General features: G+C 41.1%; 1 protein-coding gene across 2 annotated transcripts in view; it reads right to left on the bottom strand.

The window, feature by feature from the left end:
• The window catches only part of LOC105471702 (nucleoporin 160), a 71,904-nt gene that overhangs the window by 17,880 nt on the left and 39,242 nt on the right, over positions 1–14,782 (bottom strand). For both annotated transcript variants that reach the window (XM_011724462.2, XM_071074630.1), the window contains 10 exons: positions 12,914–13,047; positions 11,591–11,661; positions 10,735–10,894; positions 9,118–9,187; positions 8,031–8,129; positions 6,459–6,578; positions 3,044–3,139; positions 2,844–2,938; positions 2,654–2,750; positions 2,455–2,560 (listed from right to left, as the gene is read on the bottom strand). In XM_011724462.2, the coding sequence (XP_011722764.1) occupies positions 2,455–2,560; positions 2,654–2,750; positions 2,844–2,938; positions 3,044–3,139; positions 6,459–6,578; positions 8,031–8,129; positions 9,118–9,187; positions 10,735–10,894; positions 11,591–11,661; positions 12,914–13,047 (1,048 nt within the window). The remainder of the gene's footprint in view (positions 1–2,454; positions 2,561–2,653; positions 2,751–2,843; positions 2,939–3,043; positions 3,140–6,458; positions 6,579–8,030; positions 8,130–9,117; positions 9,188–10,734; positions 10,895–11,590; positions 11,662–12,913; positions 13,048–14,782) is intronic.

Here is a 14,782-nt window from a genome sequence, read left to right as displayed (position 1 = left end):
GAATGCAGATACTGAGAGATCTTTAATAATTTATATTTCCCTTCCTATATGATTCAAGAAAATAAAGAATATGCAAATATGTTTTACTATTAGGAATGTTAAGAACCTGCCTATGAATAAACTCCATCTATTTTTTTCCAATGAAAATCAGCAAGAAACCAAAGAAAATTCTAAGTAAAAATGGTACAAAAATGTTAAGACATTCCACGGTGATTATATTGCAAAATATAATCTTAAAACAATCTCACATTCCTTTCATTTTAGCTGTTCTGATAAATAATGCATTGATAACGTAAGTCCAAATTAAGATACATTCTACAAAAATGACTGACCTATATGCTTCAAAAATATCAATGTCATCAAAGGCAAAGTGAGGCTCTAGATTAAAGGAGCCTAAACACATCGCACAACTAAATGCAGTGTATTCTAGATCCAGGGTAAGGGCAGTCTGGGAGGGATGTGCTATAAAAAACATTACTGGCCAGGTGCAGTGGCTCATGGCTGTAATCCCAGCACTTTGGGAAGCGGAGACGGGCGGATCACCTGAGGTCAGGAGTTCAAGACCAGCCTGACCAACATGGTGAAACCCCGTCTCCACTAAAAATATAAAAAAATTAGCTGGGCGTGGTGGTGGGCACCTGTAATCCCAGCTACTTGGGAGGCTGAGGCAGGAGAATCATTTGAACCTGGGAGGTGGAGGTTGCAGTGAGCAGACATGGTGCCACTGCACTCTACCCTGGGTGACAGAGTGAGACTTCATCTCAAAAAAAAAAAAAGAAAAGAAAAAAAGCAGCAGCTGTGGAAGCCCAGACACCAGGAAGGTGAGATCTTTGACACAGAAAAAGAGAGATATGAGATTACAGAGCAGAGCAGGATTGATCAGAAAGCTGTGGACTCACAAATTTTACCAAAAATCAAAGCTATTCCTTAGCTCCAGGGCTACCTGTGATCGGTGTCTGCCCTGACAAATGGAATTTATCCTCACTAATTGGTGTTCTAAATGTCTTAAGAAGAACCTAATTAAATAACCGATGACATTAAAAAAAATCATGATGTCTTTAACTTCCTCTCAGAAAGACCAGCAAAAACAAACAAGTAAATAAATCAATAGGTATTGAGAGAGAGAGGAAGGAAGGAAGGGGGAAAAAAGGAAAGGAGGGAAGAGGAGAGAGGTAAGAAAATGATGTAAAATATTAACAACTGGGGAATTTGGGTGAAAGGTATATAGGGAGATGTTCATTGCATTAATGTTTTAACTGTTCTGACAAATTTTAGACTTGACAAATTTTAAATTAAAAAGCTGAATGAAGAAAAAAAGAATTCACCAGTATATCATTTGATAATTTCTAAATGTAATTTTTTTTTTTTTTTTTTTGAGACAGGGTCTTGCTCTGTCACCCAGGCTGGAGTTCTGTGGCATGATTTTGGCTCAGTGCAACCTCCACTTTCTGGGTTCAAGTGACTCTCTTGCCTCAGCCTCCTGAGTAGCTGAGATTACAGGCATCCGCCATCATGCCCAGCTATTTTTTGTATTTTCAATAGAGAGGGGATTTCACCATGTTGGCCAGGCTTGTTCTCCAACTCCTGACATTAAGTGATCCACCCGCTTCAGCTTCCTCAAGTGCTGGGATTACAGGCGTGGGCCACCATGCCCAGCCCTAAATGTAAATTTTAGTCCCCTCTTTAAGGATTTGATTTGGCATTTAATTGAGGGGATGTGGGACAATCTAACCATAGCTAATGCGGAATATTGTCTATTATACGCATAACCTAAGCACATTTAAGCAGTCAGAATTTTGCTCTAAGAACTGAAATGTGGAAAGGGAGAAGGTCAACGGTAAAATAGCACAAGTACTCAAAACCAGTCTCAAAACTTCATGCTGTCTGTAGTGAAAAAGCTAATTTCCTTTATTTATTTATTTATGAGACAGAGTTTTGCTCTTTCGCCCAGGCTGGAGTGAAGTGGTGTGATCTTGGCTCACTGTAACCTCCGCCCCTCGCCCCACCCTGTTCAAGCAATTCTCCTGCCTCAGCCTCCTGAGTAGCTGGGATTACAGGTGGCCGCCACCACGTATGGCTAATTTTTGTATTTTTAGTAGAGAAGGGGTTTCACCATGTTGGCCAGGCTGGTCTCGAACTCCTGACCTCAGGTGATCCACCTGCCTCAGCCTCCCAAAGTGCTAGGATTACAGGTGTGAACCACTGCGCCTGGCACTAATTTCCTTTATAATTGGACAGAAGATGCAAATAGAATGCCATTTCAGTGGCAACGCCTTGAGAAAGTTCTAGAATGGAAGCAAGGGCATATCTTCAAGATAATCTTCAAATAGTTTAAGTTAACCTTGTACTGAAACACATATTAAAAATTACCTAAGTCCAACACACAATATTTTGGTAAAACATGATTAAACTAATAAGGTTGTCTCCAAGATACTGTCTGGTTACATTGCTCACCCTTGCGGTAATTGTGGCGATAGACGTGAAAGGCATACAGAAGTTCATAGTAATTGTGAGTCATAAGGTCCACGGCTCTAGCACGTGACTCAATTATTCCCACAACCTAGGGAAGGGGAAGTAATCAGATAACTAAGTCAGTAGCAATCATGGCAACCACCATACTTGCTGAAAGCCAGCACTGAATAACTAAAATTACCTCATTATGCAGATTCACATAGGGAAACTCTACAAGATCCTGTAGCTGTGAGCGTTCACAAAGAACTACCACCAACTGCCGTAAACAATCTAATTGCCTAGAAGGAAAGAAAGGAATATGAGGGCAAACTATCTTAGTAGGTTAAACAGAGTTGGTAAATTGTCTTCTCTAAAAAAGATCATGAAATTACCTGCTGGAATCAGGAATTTGGGTTAAGGCTTCATATGCTTGGCTATTGTGACCCAAATCCAAATGATGTTTGAAAATGCATGTCCTTAGAGTAGCCTAAATACCAAATGTAGATCAAATATCAAAAAGAGCAGTATAAATGAACATACCACACCCACAACAAACCTTAAAGAAAACAACCAAATTGCAGCCAATTCTTACCTGACTTTTCCAGTCATCACCTGCTTCAGTTATGGCCGATGTAGCCAACTGAATAACCAGTTCAGGCAAACCAATGACATCTAGTAGTCGTAAAACCTAACGAGAAATAGAACAAATTTCCGTTAAAATTAATATGGTAATGCACTTTAAACTAAATTATGGTTTAAAATTATTGAGAAAGGTTAAGTAGGCCGGCATGGTGGCTCCAACTCCAATCCCAGTACTCTGGAAGGCTGAGGCAGCAGGATTGCTCAAGGCCAGCTTGGGCAATAGGGCAAGACCCCCATCTGTACAAAAAAATTAAAAAAAAAATTAGCTGCGTGTGGTGGCATGCACCTGTAGTTGTAGCGACTTGGTAGGCTGAAGTGGAAAGACTGCTTGAACCCAGGAGTTCAAGGTTGCAGTGAACTTTAATCTTGCCATTGCAATTCAGCCTGGGTGGTACAGCACGACCCTGTCTCTATCCTCAGTGCCTAGTGTACAGTAGTATCTCTGTAAATACTTGTTGAGGCTGGGTCTGGTGGCTCACACCTGTCATTCTGAACAACATGGCGAGACCCCATCTCTATTAAAAAAAAAAAAAAAAAAGCTTGTTGAATGAAAGAATAGATACAATTTCACTACTAACTGTTCAAGTCACAGATGAATGTAAAGAATATTAAATTAACACCACAGTTTTATAAAAACCCTAAAGATAATTTGCTAAATGACTGACATAATCCTTATTTTTTTTTTGAGACAGGGTCTCAATCAATCAGGCTGGAGTGCAATGGTGTGATCTCAGCTCATTACAACCTCCACCTCCTGGGTTCAAGTGATTCTCCTGCCTCGGCCTCCTGTGTAGCTGGGATTACAGGCATGCCCCACCACACCCAGCTAATTGTTTGTGGTTTTAGTAGAGATGGAGTTTCACCATGGTGGTCAGTTTGGTCTTGATCCCCTGACCTCAGGTGACCTGCCTGCCTCAGCTTCCCAAAGTGCTAAGGTCACAGGTGTGAGCCACTGTGCCCGGCCTGACATATTTGATTGTCCACCCTATCAACGTCTGCACGCTCCCCTAACCATGCACATTTCCCTATCTCATATACGTGCAATTCTCTAATACATATGTATGACACATCCAAAATATAAGTTTATAAAGGATGAAGATAAAATAAAAAGTTTTACAATTACTTTTATTAATTTTTTGAGACAGGGTCCTGCTCTGTTGCCCAGGCTGGACTGCATAGCTCAGTGTAGCCTCGACTTCCTGGGCTCAAGTGATCATCCCATCTCAGCCACCTGAGTAGCTGGGACCACAGGTAGGCACCACCATGCCTGGCCAATTTTTAAATTTTTTGTAGAGATGGGGTCTTCCTATGTTGTCTGGGCTAATCTCAAACTCCTAGGCTCCAGTGATCCTCCTGCCTTAGCCTCTCAAAGTGTTGGGATTACAGGCGTGAGTCACTGCACCCACTATAATGGACCTGGAAAATTCTTATCTTCTAGTGACATCATAGCCACCACAACAAAATGTATTGCTCACGTTTGTGGTGATGCTAGTGTAAACAAACCTACTGTGCTGTCAGTCGTATCAAAAGTATAGCATGGCCAGGCACGGTGGCTCATGCCTATAATCCCAGCACTTTGGGAGGCCGAGGCAGGTGGATTACTTGAGGCCAGGAGTTTGAGACCAGCCTGGCCAACATGGTGAAACCCCGTCCCTACCAAAAATACAAAAATTAGTGGGGGTGTGGTGGCACACACCTGTAATCCCAGCTACCTGGGACGCAGAGGCAGGAGAATTGCATGAACCTGGGAGATGGAGGTTGCAGTGAGCCCAGATCGCACCACTGCACTGAGCGATAGACTCCGTCTCAAAAAAGAAAAAAAAAAGAGTATAGTATATATGATTATATAGAGCACATAATACTTTTTTTAAATTTTGAGACAGGGTCTCACTCTGTCACCCAGGCTGGACTGGAATTCAAAAGAATTGTCATTAGTAGGAAAGTAGAGGGTTTTTGTTTTTTTTTTTGAGGTGGAGTCTTGTTTTGTCATCCAGGCTGGAGTGCAGTGGCATGATCTCGGCTCACTGCAACCTCCACCGCCTCCCAGGTTCAAGTGATTCTCCTGACTCAGGCACCTGAGTAGCTGGGACTACAGGCGCACACCACCATGGCTAATTTTTGTATTTTTAGTAGAGATGGGGTTTCACCATGTTGGTCAGGCTGGTCTCAAACTCCTGACCTCGTGATCTGCCTGCATCAGCCTCCCAAAGTGCTGGGATTACAGGCGTGAGCCACCACATCCGGCCAAGGGTTATTAAGAGCTACAAATCTACTTCAGTGTAAATTCATTTATCTAATAAGCAATTAACACAGTGAAGACTGCTTTTGTGGCATTTACTTTCTGGTGGGAAATCCAGAAAAATAGTAGTCTAAAATATGAAACCGAGTATGGTGAAATGTTATACAATCTGGAAGTGTGCGCAAGAGGATGAATAAAAAAGCTTTTCTGCACAGGCCAGGCAGAGGGCACTATCTGAGAAGGTGACAGATAAGCAGAGACCTGAGTGGAATGAGCGTGTGAGGAAGGGCATTTCAGGCTGACAGCACAGCAGGCAGAAAGGCCCTGAAGAGAACAGAGCATGCGCTTGACTTGAATGAGACAGAAAGAAGGTCACCACTGTTACAATGGAGTGACCAGAGGCAAGAAGGGCAGGAAACAGGTCAAGAGGATCCTCAAGTCCAAATTATAAACTAAGGCTAAATACAGCATTACTAGTCAATTCCCAGAAATATCAGCAAGACTAATAAAGTGCAAATCAAGTAATAAAATTCTAATGGCAACTGGGCTAATAAAATACCATGAAGAAAATTTCATTTCAGTTAAAAATATTTATCAAATTTCACCATTTAACCCTAATTATAGATCCTGGGAAAAAATATTAACATAAAATATGTTTCTTTAATTTCTTTTTGTTTTTTTTCGGAGATGGAGTCTTGCTCTGTCACCCAGGCTGGAGTGTAGCGGCATGATCTTGGCTCACTGCAACCTCCACCTCAAGGTTCAAGTGATTCTCCTGCTTCAGCCTCCCAAGTAGCTGGGATTACAGGCACCCGCCACCATGCCCGGCTAATTTTTGTATTTTTAGTACAGACAGGGTTTTGGCATGTTGGCCAGGCTGGTCTCAAACTCCTAACCTTAGGTGATCTGCCTGCCTTGGCCTCCTAAAGTGCTGGGATTGTACTCATGAGCCAGCGTGCCCAGCCATGTTTCCTTAATTTCTCTAGGCAAATTCATTTTTCTTAAATTTGGAAATTCAGGGAGCAACTAAATTTTGGTAGTATTTTTCTCCAAAAATAGCAAAGCAATATATTTCAGATGTGTTTTTACACAGGGTGGTATAAGGCCAAACCAAGACACAATGTACCTTGTCATAATACTGCAGCCTGGGGGTAGACACGATCTCCCCATCCTCTGAGCGAATCAAGCGATCCAAGAATTCCTCTTTGCCTACTTCAGATGCTGCCTGACAAAAACATTCCAGAGCCTGGAGAAATAAAATATAAAATAACTTGTAACAGATCATTCCAATTCCAGGTGCTATAAATCAGGGGTTCACATGCAAAGGAAAGCCAAAAAAGAAACAAGATTACTTAACATGGTCTACTATATGCACAGTTTCTGACACATCTGAATTCTGTGTGATGCATTCATGTTTTTAAAAATTTATCTCACATTTAACTTTAAAAAGTAAACATTGGCCGGGTGTGGTGGCTCATGCCTGTAATCCCAGCACTCTGGGAGGCCGAGGCGGGTGGATCACAAGGTCAGGAGTTTGAGACCAGCCTGACCAACAAGGTGAAACTCCGTATCTACTAAAAATACAAAAATTAGCCAGGTGTGGTGGCATGCACCTGTAATCCCAGCTACTCAGGAGGCTGAGGCAGTACAATCGCTTGAACCTGGTGGGCGGAAGTTGCAGTGAGCTAAGATCATGCCACTGCACTCCAGTCCTCCAGCCTGGGTGACAGATCAAGACTGTCTTCAAAAAAAAAAGTAAACCTTAATAAGATGATTGACACATACATACATAAGGCAACTGTAGCAATATGTTAACAATTGTAGAATTTGAGTGATAGGTAAATACTGTTCACTGTAAAAGTCTTTAAACTTTCCTGTCTGTTTGAAAATTTATATAATAGAACATCAGGGAAAAAATTAAAAATGTAAACTACCATAATGAGAAAAAAAGCAGCATAAAGCAATAAAAAAAAAATGTAATTAATAAGTAAATTTGGGCTGGGTACAGTGGCTCATGCCTGTAGTCCCAACACTCTTTGGGAGGCTGAGGCGGGCAGATCACTTGAGCCCAGGAGTTCGTGACCAGCCTGGGCAACATGGGAAAACCCCATCTCTACAAAAAATTTAAAAATTAGCCAGGAATGGTGGCGCGTGCCAGTAGTCCCAGCTACTTGAGAGGCTGAGGTGGGAGAATTGCTTGAGCCCAGGAGGTTGAGGCCGCAGCGAGCCATGATTACACCACTGCACTCCAGTCTGGGTGACAAGACCCTGTCTAAAAGAAATAATAAAATAAGTAAATAAATTTGATTTATAAAAATGTATCCTGGCCAAACGCAATGGCTTATGCCTGTAATCCCAGCACTGGGGGAGGCCACGGTGGGAGGATTGCTTGAGTCCAGCCTGTGCAACACAGTGAGACCCTGATTCCACAAAATAATAATAATAATACCAAAAGGAATCTCTAAAAACACACAGGGGCAGGAGAGTTGTAATATTTTCTTATGTTCCTGAGTCTTATCTAAATTGCAGAATACAAGAAAGTAAATAGTCCTCACATGTATATTATGCTTTTGACTAACATTAGTACAGTCTTCTTTGTCTAGAGGATTCTATGTCTCCCATCCCCTAAAACCTAGTCAAATGGAAGCTAAGCAACTTCCTTGCATTAAAGTTTATTTACCATTCAAATGTAGTTTACCTTCTGTCCTTCTCCTGTAACTAGGTAACACCTTCCCAGCATAAATCGACAGGAACCAACATTGACTTGACACCAGGGATGGAGCAGTTGAATATAATCCTTAAAGGCATAAAAGGTGCTTTCTGATTAGAAAATAAATGTTTCTTAAGGAGATACTCATTCCCAAGTTCTTCTTCACAGAGGATGAAAAGATAGCATTTGAACAAATGTTTTATTTCCTGACATAATTCTGAGATTAAAACCTACCCCTGTTGCCTTCCTTCCTCATCCATTCCCCCTTTCCTTACACAAACAGGAGTTCAGTAAACACACATACACATACTTTACATCTCAGCAATTTTCCAATTTTTGGTATTTATTGGTTCAATGACTAGATTCCAGTAAAGGATGTATATGAAAACAATAGTACATTTGTATTACTATAAAGAAAACCTAGCAGAGTTAATTTGTTAAAAAGATACTCTAGAGGCCAGTGCAGTGGCTCATGCCTGTAATCCCAGCACTTTGGGGAGACGGGTGGATCACTTGAGGTCAGGAGTTTGAGACCAGCCTCACCAACATGGTGAAACCCCGTCGCTACTAAAAAAACAAATATTAGCAGGGCGTGATGGCATGAGCCTGTAATCCCAGTTACGCGGGAGGCTGAGACAGGAGAATTGCTTGAACCCAGGAGGTGGAGGTTGCAGTGAGCCAAGATCATGCCACAGTACTCCAGTGTTTCAGAAAAGAAAAAAAAAAGATACTCTAGAAAAAAATCATGTTAGGAATTATACTGCCCAGAGAAGTAGAGAAAAATCTCTCTTTAAAAATTTATTTTATTACTTTCTTTAAAAGCCTTTAGAATCAGGTATTCTCTCAGCCAAGTACTAACCATGCCCAACCCTCTTTAGCTTCGTAGATCAGACAAGATCAAGCAAGTTCAGGATGGTACAGAAATAGAGAACAATCTCTTTGGGGTATGTCTTCGCATAATCAAGTTTAAATTATTGTGGGTCTTTAAAATGCAGTTCACATTTACAAAGAAAAATATTCAGCAATCCCATGCTTTACAAGAATGTGTAGATGTGAAATGTTCAAAGGAACTCACCTGCAATTGTACATATTGACAATTTCCCATCAAACATTCTAGAAAGAGACACCCAGGATTGCTAGGCCATCTAGTCATTGGTTAAGGAGATTTCTTAATTTTTGTTGGCAAATCTTAAACACATACATTGGGCATCAAATTCAGAAAAGTCCATAAAATAGCTTAATTTACAAAAACAAGGAAGAGAAGTTGGCCAAGCACATGTTCTTTCATCGTCACTAGAATACAGTTAAACAGTTACATATATACCAGGAGACTTGTTATAGAGCTTAGAACTCAGGTAACTACGGAATAAAGCATCTATTTCACCAGGCATGGTGGCTCACTCCTGCAGTCACTGTACTTTGAGAGGGTAAGGTGGGAGGACTGCTTGCACCCAGGAGATCAAGACCAGCCTGGGAAACACAGTAAGATTCCTGTCTCTAAAAATAAATAAATTTTTAAAAGCCTGTATTTCATTCCTGGGTGTTCATTTTCAATTCCAGCTGCTGTACTGCAGAACACAGTATTGGTGCCAGTGGACTTCCAGCACATAACATGGTACCTGGCATATAGAGCCATTCAATAAATATTTGTTGAATGAATAATGTCTGTTTTTTTATTTTTTATTTTTTTGAGAAAGAGTCTCACTCTGTTGCCCAGGCTGGAGTGCAGGGACATGATCTCAGCTCACTGCAACCTCTGCCTCCAAGGTTCAAGTGATTCTCCTGCCTCAGCCTCCTGAGTAGCTGGGACTACAGGCGCATGCCACCACATCCAGCTAATTTTTGTATTTTTTTGTAGAGGCGAGGTTTCACCATGTTGGTCAGGCTGGTCTTGAACTGCTGGCCTCAAGTGATCTGCCCGCCTTGGCCTCCCAAAGTGCTGGGATTATAGGCATGAGCCATTGCACCCAGCCGAATGAATAATTTTTTTTTTGAGACGGAGTCTCACTCTGTCGCCCAGGCTGGAGTGCAATGGCGTGATCTTGGCTCACTGTGAGCTCCGCCTCCCGGGTTCACGCCATTCTCCTGCCCCAGCCTCCCAAGTAGCTGGGACTCCAGGCGCCCACCACCACGCCTGGCTAATTTTTTTTTGTATTTTTAGTAGAGATGTGGTTTCACCGTGTTAGCCAAGATGGTCTCGATCTCCTGACCTCGTGATCCGCCCGTCTGGGCCTCCCAAAGTGCTGGGATTACAGGCGTGAGCCACGGAGCCCGGCTGAATAATGTCTTAAAACAGACCCAGGTATTTCATTACATAGGCAAAATAAGAACCTTAGACTATTTAGATAGAAAAGAACTGCTTTTTTTTTTTTTTTTTTTTTGAAGAGTCTCACTCTGCCACCCAGGCTGGAGTGTGTGTCGCGAGCTTGGCTCACTGCAACCTCCGCCTCCCAAGTTCAAGCTATTCGCAGCCTTCCGAGTAGCTGGGATTACAGGTGCAGGCCACCACGCCTGGCTAATTTTTGTATTTTTAGTAGACATGGGAGTTTCACCATGTTGGCCAGGCTGGTCTCGAGCTCCTGGCCTTAAGTGATAAGCCCACCTCCACCTCCCAAAGTGCTGGGATTACAGGTGTGAGCCAACATGTCCAGCCAGAAGAGAGCTTTTCACTGGCTCTTAAATAAAAGGATACAAAAGCTGCAATAAATAACTGGTAATTGCAGTGATTGTTTCAGGCCAATTCAGTCCAGTTTGGCTCAGAGGTGCCTTTGGCTGAGAGAAGAGGTGAGATATAATGTGTTTTCTTGCAACTTCTTGGAAGAATAACTCCACAATAGTCTGAGGACTAGATACTTAAAAAGAAAAAGTTATGACAGTTTTGTGTAGTGGTAATATCAATTTTCAATTAAAATAATCAATTCATTTTATGCCTGTAACAAACAATTTAGCACTTCAAAAGAGGAAATGTATCATGGGTATATATCCAGTGGCACCATAAATAAAAGTAGTTTGTAAATTGTGAAGCGCTATAAAAATGCAACGAAAACACCATTCACATCAAAGTTACAGTCATTTCTTTTCACTGATCTCACAACACTTAAGTGCCTTCCCTAGAAATTCTTCATGATAAATACAATTAGCCCCAGGATTTCAACTTTTATACCACAACAATACAAAATAAATTCTCCAGAATGGTTTTCAAACATGAGGGATACTTTAAATATCTGTTGACTAAGATTACAAAAGTTACCATAAACGTTAATAAATTTTTTAATGATTTTGTTAAATTAATCACTGGAGCATCAAAACAGAACGGGAAAGCAGCTATATATATACATATAAAATATCCTTAACATACGCCTGATCTGGTACTACAGTTTCACAGAGCCCATGCCACAAACGGAGATCGCAGGCCACAGCTTACTCATGCCTTCTGAAAGCAAAGAGCCTAGCAACCTTTCTATGGCAAAGGTGGCAAGAGACCACTTTAATGAATATGCAATAAATCCCCAGTTTAAAATGAAATGTGTACATAGTCCACTCCTTACCAAACCTATTTGCCATTAAAGCACCAGAGTCTGTTAATTCCAGTACTGATAAGTGTTGGAGATTAGACTCCCTGTGAGAAAAGGAGAAAAGACAACTTAGTAAATTCTCCTATGCTAAACATTACTTCTACAAGCTCTTCTACTAAGAACATTGTCAATTTAATTAATAAATTGCAAATAAAAACTCCACTGAAAGCACAAAAAAAATTGGAAATCATTATACATTGTTGCCCATAATATCACTTTGTGACCCTTCAATGAGGAGCCAGAGCAAACAGGATGGTTTATCTTATTGCAAATGTGAATCTCGGCCAGGTGTGGTGGCTCATGCCTGTAATCCCAGCACTATGGGAGGCCGAGGCGGGTGGATCACTTGAGGTTAGGAGTTCAAGACCAGCCTGGCCAACATGGTGAAATGCCGCCTCTACTAAAAATACCAAAAATTAGCCAGGTGTGGTGGCAGGCGCCTCTGATCCCAGCTACTCTGGAGGCTGAGGCAGGAAAATTGTTTGAATCAGGGAGGTGGAGGTTGCAGTGAGCTGAGATCATACCACTGCACTCCAGCGTGGGCAACAAGAGCAAAACTCCATCTCCAAGAAAAAAAAAAAAAAGTGAATCTTGTAATTCTTGGATTCAGCTATAAAGAAATTCAGCCTACCTAAAATAACTAGCATAACGTTTTGTGTATGATCTTTCCTTCTGGTTTCATCTTATTTTATATTCAACATGATTTATATGTACATATAAATGTATAATACATAAGTATACATAATACATAATTTATCTGTACACATACATACAGTCTATGATTACATGTGACTTATTATTTTCATTCTTATAAGATGCTTTCAACCTCTAACAAGTAGAGGCACCAAAAAGATCTCTGAATCTTAACGACATAAAATTTTATAGCATACTGTTAAAAATCTTTTTCCCGGCTGCGTGCGGTGGCTCACGCCTATAATCCCAGCACCGTGGGAGGCCAAGGCAGGCGAATCACCTGAGGTCAGGAGTTTGAGACCAGCCTGGCCAACATGGTGAAACCCCATCTCTACAAAAGTATAAAATTTAGCCGGGCATGATGGCGGGTGCCTGTAATCTCAGCTACTTGGGAGGCTGAGGCAGAAGAATCACTTGAACCTTGGAGGCGGAGGTTGCAGTGAGCCGAGATCATGCCATTGCACTCTAGCCTGGGCAAGAGAGAGCAAGACTGTCTCAAAAACAAAATAAAACAAAACACTATAACTTTTTCCCTTTAAGACAATGGGAAAAATAATTAAACTCACAATTTACATTTTAAATAATTGGGATAATGAAACTCACAGTGTGTCAAGTGGAACATCAGTTGCCAAGCACTCACTTCCCCATTTAATGAGGTAATAAGATAAGAGTAGGGGAGCTGTTCGATGTAGTAGGTCTTGCTGAGCTTGAAAGAGCTGACCAGCTCCCCAAATCACCTATACATTATGGGTGGGTGGATAGGACAAGAAATTATAGCAATTAGTAATGGTAACTCTTACGGCTCAGGTGGAAGTAAAATAAAATAACAAATACAAAGGTCACAATACTGTAAAAGCAGCATGTTTTACATTTTACGGTAGCAAGTGGCAAAATATCTTCCCAAACATTAACAGTCAAAAAATAATCAAAAACAGCTCACCAAGTAATGGAAGCTGATGATGAAAAGAAACCAACAATAAAAAGCTTAACTTTCATTAAACCTGCGGGTTCAGAATTAAAGAAGAGGGCAAGGCACAGTGGCTCACACCTGTAATCTCAGCACTTTAGGAGGCTGAGGTAGGCAGATCACGTGAGCCCAAAATTTCGAGACCAGACTGGACAACATGGTGAAACCCTGTCTCTAGTAAAAATTACAAAAATTAGCCAGGCATGGCGGTAGGCGCCTGTATTTCCAACTACTTGGGAGGCTGAGGCAGAATTGCTTGAACCCGGGAGGCGGAGGTTGCAGTGAGCTGAGATTGTGCCACTGCACTCCAGCCTAGGTGATAGAGCAAGACTCCGCCTAAAAAAAAAAAAAAAAAATTAGCCTGCGTGGTGGTATGTGCCTGTAGTCCCAGGTACTGAGGAGGCTGATGTGGGAGGCTGAACTGAGCCCAGGAAATCGAGGCTGCAGTGGGCCAAGATGGAGCCACTGCACTTCAGCCTGGGCACAACAGAAGTGAGACCTTGTCTCAAAAAAACAAACAAACAAACAAAAAAAAACAACAAAGAATTGAAGAGACACAGGGAAATCTAAATTCTCTCATATACTGCTGGTGTTGGGTAAAAAAATAGGTATGACCATTATAAGCAAATTTGGCAGTACTACCAAAAGACTTAAAATGTGCATAACCTGTAGACCAAAATCTAGTTCTTAGAACTTATCCTAGAGATATAATTAAAGATGTATAAAAAGTGGCCAGGCATGGTGGTTCAAACCTGTAATCCCAGCACTTTGGGAGGCTGAGGCAGGCAGATCACTTGAGGCCAGGAGTTCGAGACCAGTCTGGCCAATATGGCGAAACCCCATCTCTATTAAAAATATAAAAATTAGCCAGTGTAGTGGCAAGCATCTGTAATCCCAGCTAACTGGGAGGCTGAGATATGAGAATTGCTTGAACCCAGGAGGTGGAGGCTACAGGCTGCAGTGAGCCAAGATTGCGCCACTGCACTCCAGCCTGGGCTACAGAGCAAGACTCTCAAAAAAAAAAAAAAAAGATGTGCAGAAAATTATGGACATAAGGGACAAACTGGCAACAAAAAGAAAAATGTTGGTGAGATTTATAAAGTGGAAGAACAGAACAACCAGATTACAAAAAATACTATGCAGTTTCTTCAAATTTTACAAACAAACCAAAAAGAATTTGCATGGAAAAAAAGGTATATAGCAAAATTTAAGTAGTAATCACTGGGTAGAAAATAACAAATTTTTTAAATTTTTGCTTACATATATTTTGTAAAGGTTCTACAATGAATATCTTATTACTTCTGTGTTCAGAAAAATTGACAAAAGTTATAATTTAAAAAACAAAAAACCCGAAAAAAAATAGAAGAATCTACATAGATCAAAAAGAACTTAGTAAAGGCTAAACAACCTAAGTAACTTTCAGGAAAGGTTCCCTTTTCAACTTGGTGGTCTTAAACGAATTATCTTCCCCATTTTTTTTTCTTCTTTTTCGAGATAGGGTCTCA

Source organism: Macaca nemestrina, chromosome 12, assembly GCF_043159975.1.
Source record: "Macaca nemestrina isolate mMacNem1 chromosome 12, mMacNem.hap1, whole genome shotgun sequence".
NCBI classification, from domain to species: domain Eukaryota; kingdom Metazoa; phylum Chordata; class Mammalia; order Primates; family Cercopithecidae; genus Macaca; species Macaca nemestrina.
This window is presented reverse-complemented; position numbering and strand designations above follow the sequence as displayed.